This window comes from Apteryx rowi, unplaced genomic scaffold (assembly GCF_003343035.1).
Source record: "Apteryx rowi isolate R43461 unplaced genomic scaffold, aptRow1 scaffold_208, whole genome shotgun sequence".
Lineage (NCBI taxonomy): Eukaryota > Metazoa > Chordata > Aves > Apterygiformes > Apterygidae > Apteryx > Apteryx rowi.
In genome coordinates, this window is record NW_020448397.1 from 1309616 (window position 1) to 1323652 (window position 14037).

Consider the following 14037-nt stretch of genomic DNA (forward strand, 5'->3'; position numbering starts at 1 on the left):
TACCTATAAAGAAATACTGAGGCTTACTCAAGAGACTGCATAGATAAATGCATAGAAATCAGAGTGTGTTCATTTTTATGTCATCTCTGCTTTCATTCCTGTGACTTGTCAGGATGATTATGCCTGAAAGATTTGTTAACAGATGTGTATTAACAGCAGTGCATTCTAATTTACTTATGAAAATTCATAAAGCTCAAAAATACAATTTGGAGCTTCCTTTTTACTTCTTTGAAACCTGAATGTGAACTAACTGATTTTTTTATGCTCCCTGTCATAGAACTATTAAATCATGGAGATATGATATGGGATAATTCAGATTGGAAGGTTCCTCAGGAGGTCTCTAGCCCACCCTCCTGCTCACAGCAGGGTCAGCCATGAGGCCAGACCAGGTTCCTCAAGGCTGTGTCCCGCTGGGGCTTGAAAACCTTGAGGGATGGAGCCTACACAAGGTCTCTGGGCAACCTGCTCCACTGTTTCACTGTCCTCATGGGGAAATATCTTTTAGTTATATCGTCTGAACCTCTCTTGTTTCAACTTATGCCTACTGTCTTTCATCCTCCTGCCAGGCACCACTGGGAAGAGCCTGGCTTCATCTTCTTGATGACCTCCTCAGAGGTTTTGGGGGGCTGCTGTGAGGTCCTCCCGGAGCTGTCCCTTCTCCAGGCTGCACCAGCCCTGTCCCTCAGCCTGCAGGGCAGGACAAGTGGTCCAGCCCTCACCAGCTTGGTGCCCCTCCACTGAACTCGCTCCAGTTCATCAATGTCTTTCCTGTACTGGGGGCCCAAAACTGGACCCAGCATGTAGATGCAGTCTCAGGAGTGCTGAGCAGCGGGTCATAGCCATGTCCCTCCACGGCCTGGCCTGTGCCCGGCTTGCTGCCCCACCAGGGCCCAGGGCCTCTCGGCAGAGCTGCTCCCAGCCCTGCAGCGCCCAGCCTGTGTCACTACAAGGGGCTCTTCCTTCCCAGGGAAACTTGGCATTTTCCATGTTCTTAAGGTTCCTGTCAGCTCATTTCTCTGTTCTGTCTAGGTTCCTCTGGATGGCAGCTCTGCCCTTGAGGCTATTGACTGGTGATCCCGGTTTGGTACCATTTGCAAAAAATAATACTGAGCTGTGCTGTAATTTAGGATTAGATGGTGTTTTATTTACCTTAAAAAATTGCACAGAAAAAGAATCAGGGACAATGACAAAAATGGAGCGGAAGTACTTACAGTTCATGTACTATTAATAAGTGTGGAAGAATTCCATCTCACTGCTTACAAGTTCCCAGCCATTATTAATTATGTAACCTGATCTCAATTATCACAAATCTTAAAATATGGATTCCAACTAGTTTTCCTGATGCATCATTAAAATATACACACAGCACTGACACCCAGTGACATCCCTGCCTTTATTTGATGTTTTCTTAGTCTGAGTGGTTGAATTGCTATAAAATTTCATAGTGATGCTGAAAGATCACAGTGTTTCTAGACAGGCTACTGTAGAGAACTCTAATATATCATGAGGAGAAGTACAAGAAGAAGTCAAAGTCTGAATGTCAGAAAAATAGTTTTATAAAGTCAGATGATATTATAGAGTTTGGCTTCGGGAGAAGCAATTTGGGATTGAAATAATCTCAGTGAGAAGAGCTTTCCAATTGTAACTGTTAATGGTAATAATACAACAAAAACCTTGAAAAGGAACGTTCACTTAGGTTGTTTAATAGGAAAAGTAAGAATAACGTTTTTTTCAGACATTTTCAATATGCCATTAAGACAAAGATTGAGAGAGATGGAATGCTTTCAGGGAGGTAGGGGCTAAAATTTAAGAAAACAACACAGAATTTCTGAAGTTAAAAGATGTGCAATCATAGAATTGTGACATAAAAAAAAGGCAAGGTATTGAATAAAACTAATAATACTAGAAATGTTTGAATATATTCACTAGAAATTCTTTACTGTGATCTTTACATTTAGGCAGGGATATACATAAGGAATATTTTCTTTAAAATTCAGTTTTCCAGAAACTATAAAAAGCCATGAGTTATAGTAGTTGTTAAATTTGAAGCCAGACAGAACGCAATCAAGACTAAACTTTCTTGTAAGATCAGGGATAGTTAGTAGCATTTTGAAGCTTCAAGAAGGAAGCAGATTATTTTCTAATCTGAAATGGCATACATCTATGAGGTTCTAATTAAAAGCATTTTAATGACTTTTTTTTGTTCTGCACCTTTGGGTAGGTGGAGAACACAAGATTTGTGGCAAATACCCATTTCTCAGAAGTGCTGTTAAACAAGGAAAATAGATATTCTTGGATTCACAAGTATGATTTGAGTGCTCTCCAGAGAGATTATTGCTTATTTCTGCTTCTGTCACTCTCAAAAACTAAATTATAATTCTACCTCATAGGGGACATCCTCTTATTAAAAATGTTTTTATTCTTTCTAACAGGCATAAATTCTTCAAAATTAATCACTGGCATACCGTATAAAAAGATGTGGGGAAGGTTTACTTGTATTTGTGATACACACACTTGATATGTCATCAAATGATTCAAACCCCAAAGACTGTAAATTCTCATGACACCAATAATCTGTTCTTTGTAGAACACCTATTTAGAGATAAAAATAACTGTTTATGTCAACAGCAAAATAAAGTAGATCCATAAATAGTTCAGAGAATTGAATTGTCGTAAATCATGCACTCTGTTTGACTGAGTTTCCAGATTGGACATACTTGATTAGGTATTTCTAAAAAGTTGTGCAGCATAACTCAATGCAGACCAGCAAAAGTTGCCCTTGTGTGATTGGCTGCTTTTTATTTTTACTCTTTTATTTAACATTGCACAACTGTATTTAACCTCTTTATGTTAGCTTTATTGATTAGTTCTCTTCAACTCAAATGTGTTACTTATAAGCAGAAAGCAAAACCATATTTGCAAGACCAAAGGAAGGCAGAATAATCTAATATTAGAAACAATAATAACAACAGAAATACCAGTATTTTTTCATTTTATTTATAAAGTTTCATTTAGATATTAATGATATTTCTCAGCTTTTGTGATACAGCTAGATATCTGTATTTCCAAGATGCTAAAATGCAGTGAAAAARGGAATGACATTCTAGGAGAATTTGGCCATTCAAAGAAATTAGGCCATAGGATTTGGTGACACTCAGCTATGTGCACACAAGCAACATTCACCCTTTTCTGTCACCTTTAAAATATATTATTGATTCATCTCTACATTCCCTCATAATTTTTTGCTGCAGACAATATGTCTAATAAATTATATGTCAGCATTGCTGGTATCAGATTTGAAATGGTAACTAGATTTAATAGCTAGATTTAATGAAACTTGAGATCTAAATTAATCTATGATCAACTGAGTAGGACAGTCAGAAGAATTTTTAAGCATACAAGGACAAAAGAAACCTTTGGGCCATTAGTAGATAGAAATACTATGGTTTTGACCAAAACAGGAGATGTGTTTCATGATTTTTTTTCAGTATTTGAACAAAAGCCAGATGTTGATAAAATTCTAATAAAGAAAGTCAGTTAATAAGGGCAGACTTTTCAAAATCAACAGCATTCAAATTTTTTTTCTTAAGAGTTGTCTGAAAACTCTCTGATATATTACTAGCAAGTTCCAGTAAAGATTGGAACATACAAGTATTTTCGAAAGACCGGAAGAAAACTAATGTGCCAATATTATGGATAATAAATGGGTAATTATAATCTGTCAGTATGGGATTGATTCCTGGGCCAAAAATAAGATTGTTGATATAGATCTTAACTGAATAAAGCATAATATAAGGATAATGCAATATAATGGAAAGGCAATATACCATTCATCATAAGTTTATATATGAATGAACTTGGTCAAACTTTTGAGGGACCAGTATTATGGCTGGTAAAAGTGGTAGTGGTGAAGTAAGATACTTGGAATTCGGTAAGACATTTGACAGATTATCACATACTCTGTTGACTAAAAAGTATTAGAAACACACAAATTCAATTGCAAGCAGATAGTTTTGCAGATAGTCAGCAGGTAGTTGCAAGCAGATAATCCATTCAGTCTGAATTCCCAGTTTGACATTATATATACGTATATATATGTCTGACATTCTTTAATGGATATGAATGTTGAATAGGTATTCAACAATAGGTATTCAACAACAGGTATACCCACTGTATTAATGGGTTGTAGGTGATATCATTATTGATGGCAACACACTAACTTCCTAAGTTGATCATCAGCCAAAAGGTCTGTTCCTCTTGTTTACAGTAGCCTGAGAACTCAGGGCATGTCTCTTTGCTGTTAATAACAGATGTATTTGCATACCAGGTGTCCACCTGTTCCTCATGCTTAGGTTAACAATGTCAATTCATTTTGTCCAAACCTAGATCTAATCAACACTATTTTGGCCTTTTTTACTGTTTTCTGGGTAGTTAGTCAAATAATTTAATACAATTAGGCATGCCTACATGCCTACAATTTTTAACTGTGTAGATACAATCTAAGGTTACAGGATTGCATTAAGGGGTTGAAAAGATGCATCTTTTAGGGAAAGCCTCATGAGCTCAGTCTGTCTGCTTAACTCAGATGAAGTCTGAGGTGTTATGTTCAATTTAAATGGAGTCTTTCATGTAGTAAGTACTTGAAAATAATGTTTTTAAAGTCATGAGAGAAAATCAGGCAAAGATCTAGTGGCTGGGATTTGAAGCTAGGGAAATAGAATTAGCATATGTGCATACATAAGCATATAACTTGACAGTAAGAGCAATCATGGATTTCCCATCAATGGATAATTTCTTTTTAATCCAGATTGAGGATTTTTCCTAGAATAAATGTTCTTTTTCAAACAAGAATTGATTCAGGGAAATTATACAGTCTGTGTTATATAGGAGGTCAGACTAGATGATCACAGTTTTCCCTTCTGGTCTTTTAATCTATGACTTATAATAAGCTGCAATGTAGCGGAGCTGGAAGTAGTGATACAGATGGGGCAGCTGTACTCCACAAATTCTCAAAGGCAAACAGTTGCCAGCTGGCCAGATTTTAGCTTTAGAAGAAGCAATTTGCACACTTCTCAGTAATTCTGCCTTCCTTATTGCTCTGCTGGGTGAAGGGAAACTTTTGCACGTAGCAAAGCTGACTGTGCAAATATGAAGGAAATAGATGTGACTCAATTATGTAATAGATCGTGATTGTTTTCTTGCCTTGTTTTGCACAGGAATGCAGCAAAGCAACATTCCCCCCACCCCCATCCACAAATCCATTAGCATGCAAAGAGTGTGATCACATAAGTTAAAGATCAGTTTTAGAGGCAAGACAAAGAGCACCAGACTAAAGACAACAGGATATATACAGACCTGGTAATTTCATTGAGATCAGATAAGCTGAACAGTTTATGCCCTATGCTAATAGGATCCACAATTTACAATGAGCATACTTTGTTCAGTATTACCCTTCTATATTATTACTACGGTGCATTTATAATCTAATCATGGTGACATTTCAATGATATTCAAAGATCCTGTTGACGGACCTGTGGCCAGAAGCTGGCTCTTACATAGAAGAGCACTTTGCGTTGGGAGCTCTCTGGGTGCTTTGTAAATGTTTCACAACATCCTTCTCAGGGACAGAATATGGAAAACCTGGAAGGCAGCGCAAATAAAGCATCTTCTCAAAGACAACAACCTGCTTGAGAAGTCAACTAGGACCTCCAGGTTAACAGCAGTGTGCTTCAATTACATCTCTCCATAAGAGATGGGCATTATTTTATGTGTCATGTCAGTTAGAGGTTTGTATTGTTTCGGTGAAAAGGGAGACTGGTAAAAAATATTTATAGAAAATGTTGTTCTGCAACATAAGAACAGTCAATTATTTCCTGCTAAAAAGTACTGTGTTTATTTCCCATGCCTTAGCACTCACTTTTATCCCTGCTGGAGTTTCACGCTAAAAGAATGAATGACACAACACTTAAAAGTATCAACAAGAAATTGTTAAATTAATGATAAATTCTGTTTTGATGAAAAACTTGGAGAGCTCTACTATATACATTTACACAATTGGTTTGAAAGAGTCATTTTTATTATCTTGGCAACATTCAAATGGCTAATTTATCTGTCTCATTCCCATTTTTCCCTTTTTCACATTATATTTTCAAGCTGGTATATGCCAAACACTAAAGTATTTTTTGCAACATATATAATGCTATTTTTTTTTATTTATAACAAACAAATCTGCCTTCTGCTTTTGCTTTTTTTTATTCGCAGGAAGACTGTATTCTTACTACACAGATAAAATGCTAAATACTATTGATTTCTTATCTACATGGTGATTGTCAATTACAGAAAACTCAGCAGGAGACAGTGAGACAGATGCTGTAAAATGAAGAAGTTTTTTCCTATCCTGCTTTACAACAGCATAAGATACTTTCTAATACACTTTTCATAGATATGCATTTATCCTGTTTTATTCGTACAGTATCTTAACATGCACAAACCACATAATTTTCAGGGCTGGGAAAAAGAGCAGTTGGAGAAGTCAGGTGAAATTAAGACAGAAAGAATAAAACTTCTCATTTTAAGGACAGTTTTGAGAGTCTTAGTGTAAAAACAAAATTGTCAAAAGAGAGGGAGTATTCAACCTACCTTTTAGGTCACTGTATTTCATCAGTGCATTTGACATAGCTCAACTCTGCCCTCCCACAAAGACTCCAATCTGATCTGCAAGGATCATTCAAATGCTTCACTGAAGCTAATTGTGTCATTACTCTACTGGACTGTTGCTGCTGCTATTGTTTCTGTTCTAATTACAAGCAATGTTTTACCAATTTTGTATAAATTACTAGTATTAAACTTCCTATTGTGTTTGAATTACTGGTAATAGCCAGCCCATTGTTTTCTAAATAGTTGTTATATTCTTGAGTCATAATTGCAGCAAAGTTCTGCTCTGTGGGAGCCATGACCTGAAACAGTTGAAAAACATGGGCTTAAAAATGATTCCAGTGCGTAAGGCTGTTGTCTTCAGCTCATGGTGTTTTGCACAGAATGTTAAGCTTACTTCCGCAGCTGCCACAGAGGAGCCCGTCGTACAGCGTGGGAGAGTGAGGTGCAAAGCTTCTCTTTTCTTTCCCAGTCCTGAGCCATCTGTTCACAGCTCTGGCCTACCGTGCAAAAATTGCCCTGATGGCTGCTCTAACTTGTGATGGCTGGCAGTGGTCCCAAGTGGCTAGTGTCGCAGCAAGCAATTGCCAGAATAAAAGCATATCCTGCCATGCTGCTTTTCCAGGTGCAGGATTGGAACCCTGATTAAAACTCTGTTAAAAAGTCCGGGGGGATGCGTGAGGGGACTTCGATTTTATTTCAGTGAGCTGTGGATCAGACCTGCTTGTACTGCAGGCTTTGATTCTGCAGTAAGAAAGGAGTTTGCAAGTCTGGGCTTTTTTTCAAAATCTGGGAGTGCCTGGAGCAAAAATCATACTTTTCCATACTGTTTAGAATCAAATCACAGTGTTATCAGGAGAATGTGCACTGGCCTTGTTCAATTAGATAAGAAGGTATTGAATGCCTCATTTGATTTAGAAAGCAATATAGCTTAATAAAGAGACAGATAAATCTGTAAGAATTCAGCAGTAATAACAAGGTATTTCTACTTGAGCAGCATAAAGTAGATAATGTCCTCATTAGAAGAGAGTGCTTTTAGAGATTATTACGTATGCTTTTTAATAATCAAGAACAAAATTTAGCACATTATAATTAAATGCCAGCTTAAAGAAAAACAAAACCAGTGGAACATCTCTGTATCTGATCTTGTAACCTTTTCTCAAGTAAAGGTGACTTATGTTGGAATCATCATGTAAGAAAGAGTGCATGTAAATCTCTAAACTGCAGTCAATTAAAAGACAAGTATTGTCATAAAATTTAAATATTTAATTCTTTCCATAGGAATTATTGGGAACTTTATCCTGCTCTGTGTTATCCGGCAAAACCTCATTGGACGACAATAACAACATGACTGTGTTCCTCGTGATTTGGGAAATACATATCACCACTGTCAGAGCAATTGTTTATATCAGCTATTGTAGATATAGTACTTCATTCAAAGCTGCTACCTTTATTTGCCTCTAAGAAGGTACATCAGGCCCTATCTGGAAAATCTAGCTGCCACTGAGATTCCCAGCCTTTTATTTTCCATTAACTGGGTTTTGGTTGAAGTGATCACTTTAACCACTCCTTCTGAAACATTTTTCTGTGTCTCCAGGAACCCCTGGTTCTTTCTACTGGCTGGATGGGAGGCGTGTGTAGACGTTAGACCTGCTGCATGTTACAACTCCTGCCTTGACCTGGCACTCTGTTTAAGTGGTTATAAAATTTAAATTGACAATATTAGATAATGCTGTGTCACTTAATTTTTTGCTCTGATTGACCAGGAGCATTTTGGAATTCAGCCTCCTTCAACACCGAGACGTCCTATCTTCATTTCCCTACCTTCCATGGGGAGCTCAGTGCAGATGTATCATTTTTCTTTAAGACTACTGCTTCCTCAGGAGTGTTTTTAGAAAACCTAGGAATTCAAGACTTCATAAGGATAGAGTTATACTGTAAGTAATGCCACTGAAGGGTTTTTTATTATTTTATTTTAGCTTTCAATTGGAGCAAATTAGAATTTAGTTTAAAGAGGGAATATTTTTAAAATGTTCTCTGGTTTTATTACTGTTGTTACTACTGTTATTGTAGCTTTTTCATTTCCAAAAATGTCCCAACTGTGTACCTGGATTTAATTTTACAAACATACCTTCAAAGAGTATTTCTGCCCCAGAGACTTCTCAGTCTAAGGACACAACAAGCAACGTGTTCAACCTGCTTGCCTGCTTCCTTCTGCTATCCCCACCAGCTTCTCTCCCTCTGAGTTTTAAGACTAGATCTTACAGGCAGATGCTGGGAGATTCACTCAGAATCAGAATGTGTGACTCACTCAGGTTCTGTAGCACCATATCCTAACTTAGGTATACTTTTTCCTATATTCGAGGTGCATATACCTTGAGTATATTCCCTTTTTTCTTTTTCTTTGTACTTTCCCAAAGTTAGTCTTCTACACATGGATAAATTTTTGCTTTAAAAGAGAAAAATAAATTGTCTCACTCAGTAATATGACTAATGTGGAATGAATGCTTTATGTTAGTTGACTTGTATTTTAGTCTTATGTTGTTCATTATTAAAAGGAGAATATTTAAAAGGACAATACAAGAGTGTTATTTCAAAAAACTCTTGTATTCATTTTAAATGGCAAATCATTTAAAAAGCCTCATACTTAACAAGCTGTCTTTGAGAGTTCTTGATAATTCTCTTTATCTTGGGATTAGAGAACTCTTCATTTTTTTACAGATCCATTATGTCAGCACACTGAAGGATTATCCTGTGAAGAAATACAAATAAATGAGTAGATACATAATACATTTCATATCATATAAAATAATGCTGTAGTAACAGTAGTGTATGTTTAGTACAAAATGAAATATTGTTTGCTTGTTTTTTGCCAAGTTTAAGATGTTACCTTATTGAAACAAAAAAGAAAACAGCCACTTTATTCTTCCAGAGGCAGTTTAATTACAGAACATTCTGTCTTAAGCTTGATGGATTTGGTTCACATTGTCTCTAACTGTAGTGCTGTATTCAAAAGATACCCTATTTTCAGTAATGGTTTTGCCATGTTTATCAACAGTATGAATTGCCTTCTGTTACAGTGTTGTGAACAGGTACAGAACATATTAGCATAATAAATTCAGTGCCACATAATACCAAAAATATGCTGGGTTAGCACTTCAATAGAGAAACCATGAAGCAATGACGATATTCTTGTGTGACAGATTATTTTCCATTCTCAAAATAAACGATTTAATCATGAGATGGACCACACCCTAGTTAGAGGAATTAGAGGAAAGCTACTGAGTGGAATTAATCATTCTCCTCTGACAAAAATTTTTTATCCACATGGTTGGCAGAAGATCATATCTCTTTCCTCGTGATAATAATATGCAGACAAACCCATGTCACTGTCCCATTCAATCATAAGCATCCTTCAGCTGTATAAATTGCTATATACTTCTGTTTGTTATATGGCCTGTGCCTGGTGAGGCATGCAGAAAAGGGAAGGGCTTTGCCTTGTTGAACTGGTCTCAGCATTTAAAAAATGAAGTTTATCACATTGTTGTGTAGCATATAGACATATTTCTTTACTCCCAGAAGCATTTTAATGCATTCAATAAATAGCTTTTTTTGTAAATCATTTGCAGAATTATTTGTACTGGAGCCAGAATTATGTGTTTTCACTGAGGGTGATAACGTGCAGAAATATGCACTTTTACCACAAGTATCTATGCAAAAAAAAAAAAAAAAAAAAGCAACAACAACAATTGAACCACCTTGAACATTTCTCATTGTATGGGATCTTTTATATTTCATCATCTCATATTCATTTCTAATAGATGTGAATGTAAATCACCAACCTACACTTGATATACTATTAGTAGTTCCACATAAATCAATGTCTTTGATTTGTGTAATAAATAACAATAATAAAAATGTCAGTTGTCAGTATTTAAGATGAGGACATGTTAGAAATGATTTTAAACTCATTATGTGATTAATATTTGGCATTCTATACTTGCTAACACAAGGATTTTTTAGCATTTTATTGATTGTTCTCAAGCTTTAAATCTAATTCTTTTATTTATAACATAATGGTCTTTAGACATTTAAGTCTGTAGCTTTGCTGAAGCAAGAAGTGTCAAATCAAGATTCTTAATATGAAATGTGAAATTTGGTGCTGTTAAATTTTATGAACAGTTATAAACATTGCAATGCTTCTATGTATAATATTCTAATTAGCCATTGCAAGAAGGAAGATGTTCCTCCCAACTATATTTTAAAATACAAAGTAAATGAGTCATTTTGAATAAGACACGACTCTTATTTTTTTACAGAATTATAAGAAATTCAAGTTTTTATTTTCGTTTTAGTTCCTGTGATCTTCTGCAAAGTTAGTGACTTAAAGCAGCAAGGGCTAGATTCAATTCTGAGAGCTTAGGTAGCACACTCTATTAAATACTGAAGTGACCACAGGTCATATCCTCTACCCAAAAGTCTAAGTAGCTTTCTTATACYTATGAATACTCATTGAAAAATTCTTTGCTGTTTAAAAGCAATGATTTAAACAGAAATTTAGGGTGGGTCTAGGAACCCAATCATGTGTTAGTTTGGAGGGTTTCTTGCAGCTGCATTGGTACTAGTTTTCAACAGTTCAATATGGAACTGCTGTCTACCTCCTTTTGCCCAAATTTATAATGTATTGTCCAGGCTGAGAGAGATCTAATTGCTTCCTCTACAGAAAGTGCTCAGTTTTTGTTTTCTGTAGGATATTACTTGGTAATCACTTTCTGCTTCTGCATGTGATTGGTACCCTAAATGGTTGTTAATGACTGTGCTCACTGTTAGTGGTCTTAGCCACAGGCAGCCACGATCACTCTCTATGATCACCATTGACTGCATCTTCCACTCCACTTTGCCAATCTATAGCTGTGCTCTGCCTATGTTTGAGTGCACCTGGCCACTTCTCACAGGAGTCCCTGCACTATTTGGACTATGTTTGTTATAATGCAAATGCAGATAAGAGCCACAGGGCATCTTTGTCACCAGAAGAGAATTCAAGAGAATTTGCACGCTGCTCTGAAAACTGCCAGAGTGCTCTTTGCCCAATGGTCCTTTGTCCCGAGATGACAATGGAACATGGTCAACATTCTTCCACATCCTGTGGCACTCCTTCCACAGGGTTTGACCTCTACACTTACAAATGTCAAATTTCTTCCAAATTTACAGTGTAGTTGGTCTAACAGAGTTGTTTAAAGTATTATAAAATATTAATTGTTTATATTTATCCTTGGATTTGACATATTCTGTTCAATCTTAGGACACTTCAACAGATGCTGTTAGAGTCATCCTAACTCTTTGGGTCTTTTTGGATTGATTCCCTTTTTTCAAGATCCTATGATTTTTCTAGTAGTACTAACATAACTTGTTATTTCATTGGTTATTTCAAAATCTTTGTTATGTGTTGTCTTGGCTTTAAAATCTAAGCAGTCACATTGTTGATCAGATCTGTCATTCTAATATGCTATTTGATAGGCACATTCAGTAAGTTCAAAGCAGAATTTGTGTTTTCAGGCTTCACTCCAACAGTATCCAGAGGATTACAAAGACCTCCCTACAGAAGGTAACATTCAGCAGAAATTCTCCCTACCTGATCACATGGAGTTTCTGTTGCTTTTGTTCTCCTACTGTGTATGTGTTTTGGTTTTTTTCACCCTTCAGTAAGGGGAGACTGAGCTCTTAACCTTGTCCAAATGAAAGAAATTTATCCTAAAACCCATTTTACTAAGGAACTGTTATTAGGCATCTGTTATTTCTTATTATTGTAAACAGCACTGTTGATTTTTAAGCAGAAGTGATCACTGATTACAGAAGGAGTTCTGTTTAAAAATTGACTGCACGCTATGCCTTATTTATTTTGAAAGTCAAATGCTTTGTGTATTTATCATTTTATTTTTCTCTCTCAGGCTCAATTCTTGAAGCAAAATATTTAATAATAACCAAATTTGAGGTTTAAGAGATTACAAGTATATGGCATAAGTCAGTCTAAAGGTTGGCCAAAGTGGATCTAAGTGTTATAAAAAGGTTAATGTGTCTTTACAATGTGAAAAACAAATAAAACTGTTTCATTGGAATCTTATATATGTTTATTATTTCTGTAAATTCATCTTTGAAAATGTTGTTTGAAGAGGTTTGATTTCCCTTGACTACTTCTGATCATGTTGCTTTTCTCTCAGAGTTCACTGAAGTATATGGAAACCTTTCTGTTGGTTTCAGTGGATCCTTCTCAGATGTCTATTTCTTTATTTAAATCCTTAATAATTTAAATTGTTAGCAATCCCTTATTTAGGGATTTCTTCATTTAATAAGTTTGTCCTTCAGTGTGCAAAAGAAACAGTTTCATAGAGAATATTTATAATTTTCAGATTTTTTCACATATTCCTCTTATTATTATTTGACATGCAAAAATTCAACTATAATTTTTTAGGAGTATATAAATCCATACAATGTGAGAGATGCTTAGGGAATGACTCAGGTTACTTTACCACATATGCAATCTTATAAACTAACTAAGACTTTACCCTATTAGTCTGCTTGAGCAAGTAGTTTTAGAGTAGGAAATTGTATGAAAGAATGGATATATGACCAGTCCATTCATATCAAGCAGGCCTGTCTTCTGCCTAAGAGCAGCATCACAGAAGTTGCGTCGCATTCTGCAGCATCTCAGCAGAATGCTGAAAACACAACTCTCTTCAAGCAGCAGTTCAACAAGTTTTTGACTTTTGGTGTTCTGACAACCTATATAGCCATTCTGGACATGAAATTAACCTATCCCTTAAATGAGATCCCATTTTGAAATTTGAACATCTCACAAAAAGAAGTCAAATGACATTAGATACATTATGGAACAAAACTGTTCTTTTGAAAARGTTGCTTTACGGATTTGGAAAATAAGTTGCATTTGTTTCAATAGACAGATATTTCCTTTTATCCAGTGTACATGCTTGCTAGAGCAAAATTTGCCCTCTGATAGTTGTAGAAATTATGTAAATAAATAACAAATAAAAAGAGCAGGTAGAAAAGATTGATTGGATTATAATAGTGATAAAAGAAATTTAAAGTTATCAATGGTAATCAATTAACATGTAAGCAGGAGGTGATTTTTATCCAAACTGAAAAATAATGAAGCTAGCACTTTCACTGTTTCTTGACTTGGTGTCTAGGAGGCCACAAACAGCTTGATTTCCATTCTTTTGCTAAATCATTGTTCTCAGTGTCAGTGAATGTGAAGAATGAACTTTATGGATAGGTCCCCTTAAGTCAAGTTTTGCTCTAAAATGAATACTTTTATCCCATGATAGCCAGAGGAAATAGTAGGCTAGATATCTTAAAAGAGTTGAC

At 35.7% G+C, this 14037-nt stretch overlaps 1 protein-coding gene across 1 annotated transcript in view; it reads left to right on the plus strand.

The window, feature by feature from the left end:
• LOC112965249 (contactin-associated protein-like 4) overlaps positions 1-14037 on the plus strand; it is a 233587-nt gene that overhangs the window by 199479 nt on the left and 20071 nt on the right. The window contains exon 16 of the mRNA XM_026064067.1: positions 8421-8591. Within this exon, the coding sequence (XP_025919852.1) occupies positions 8421-8591 (171 nt within the window). The remainder of the gene's footprint in view (positions 1-8420; positions 8592-14037) is intronic.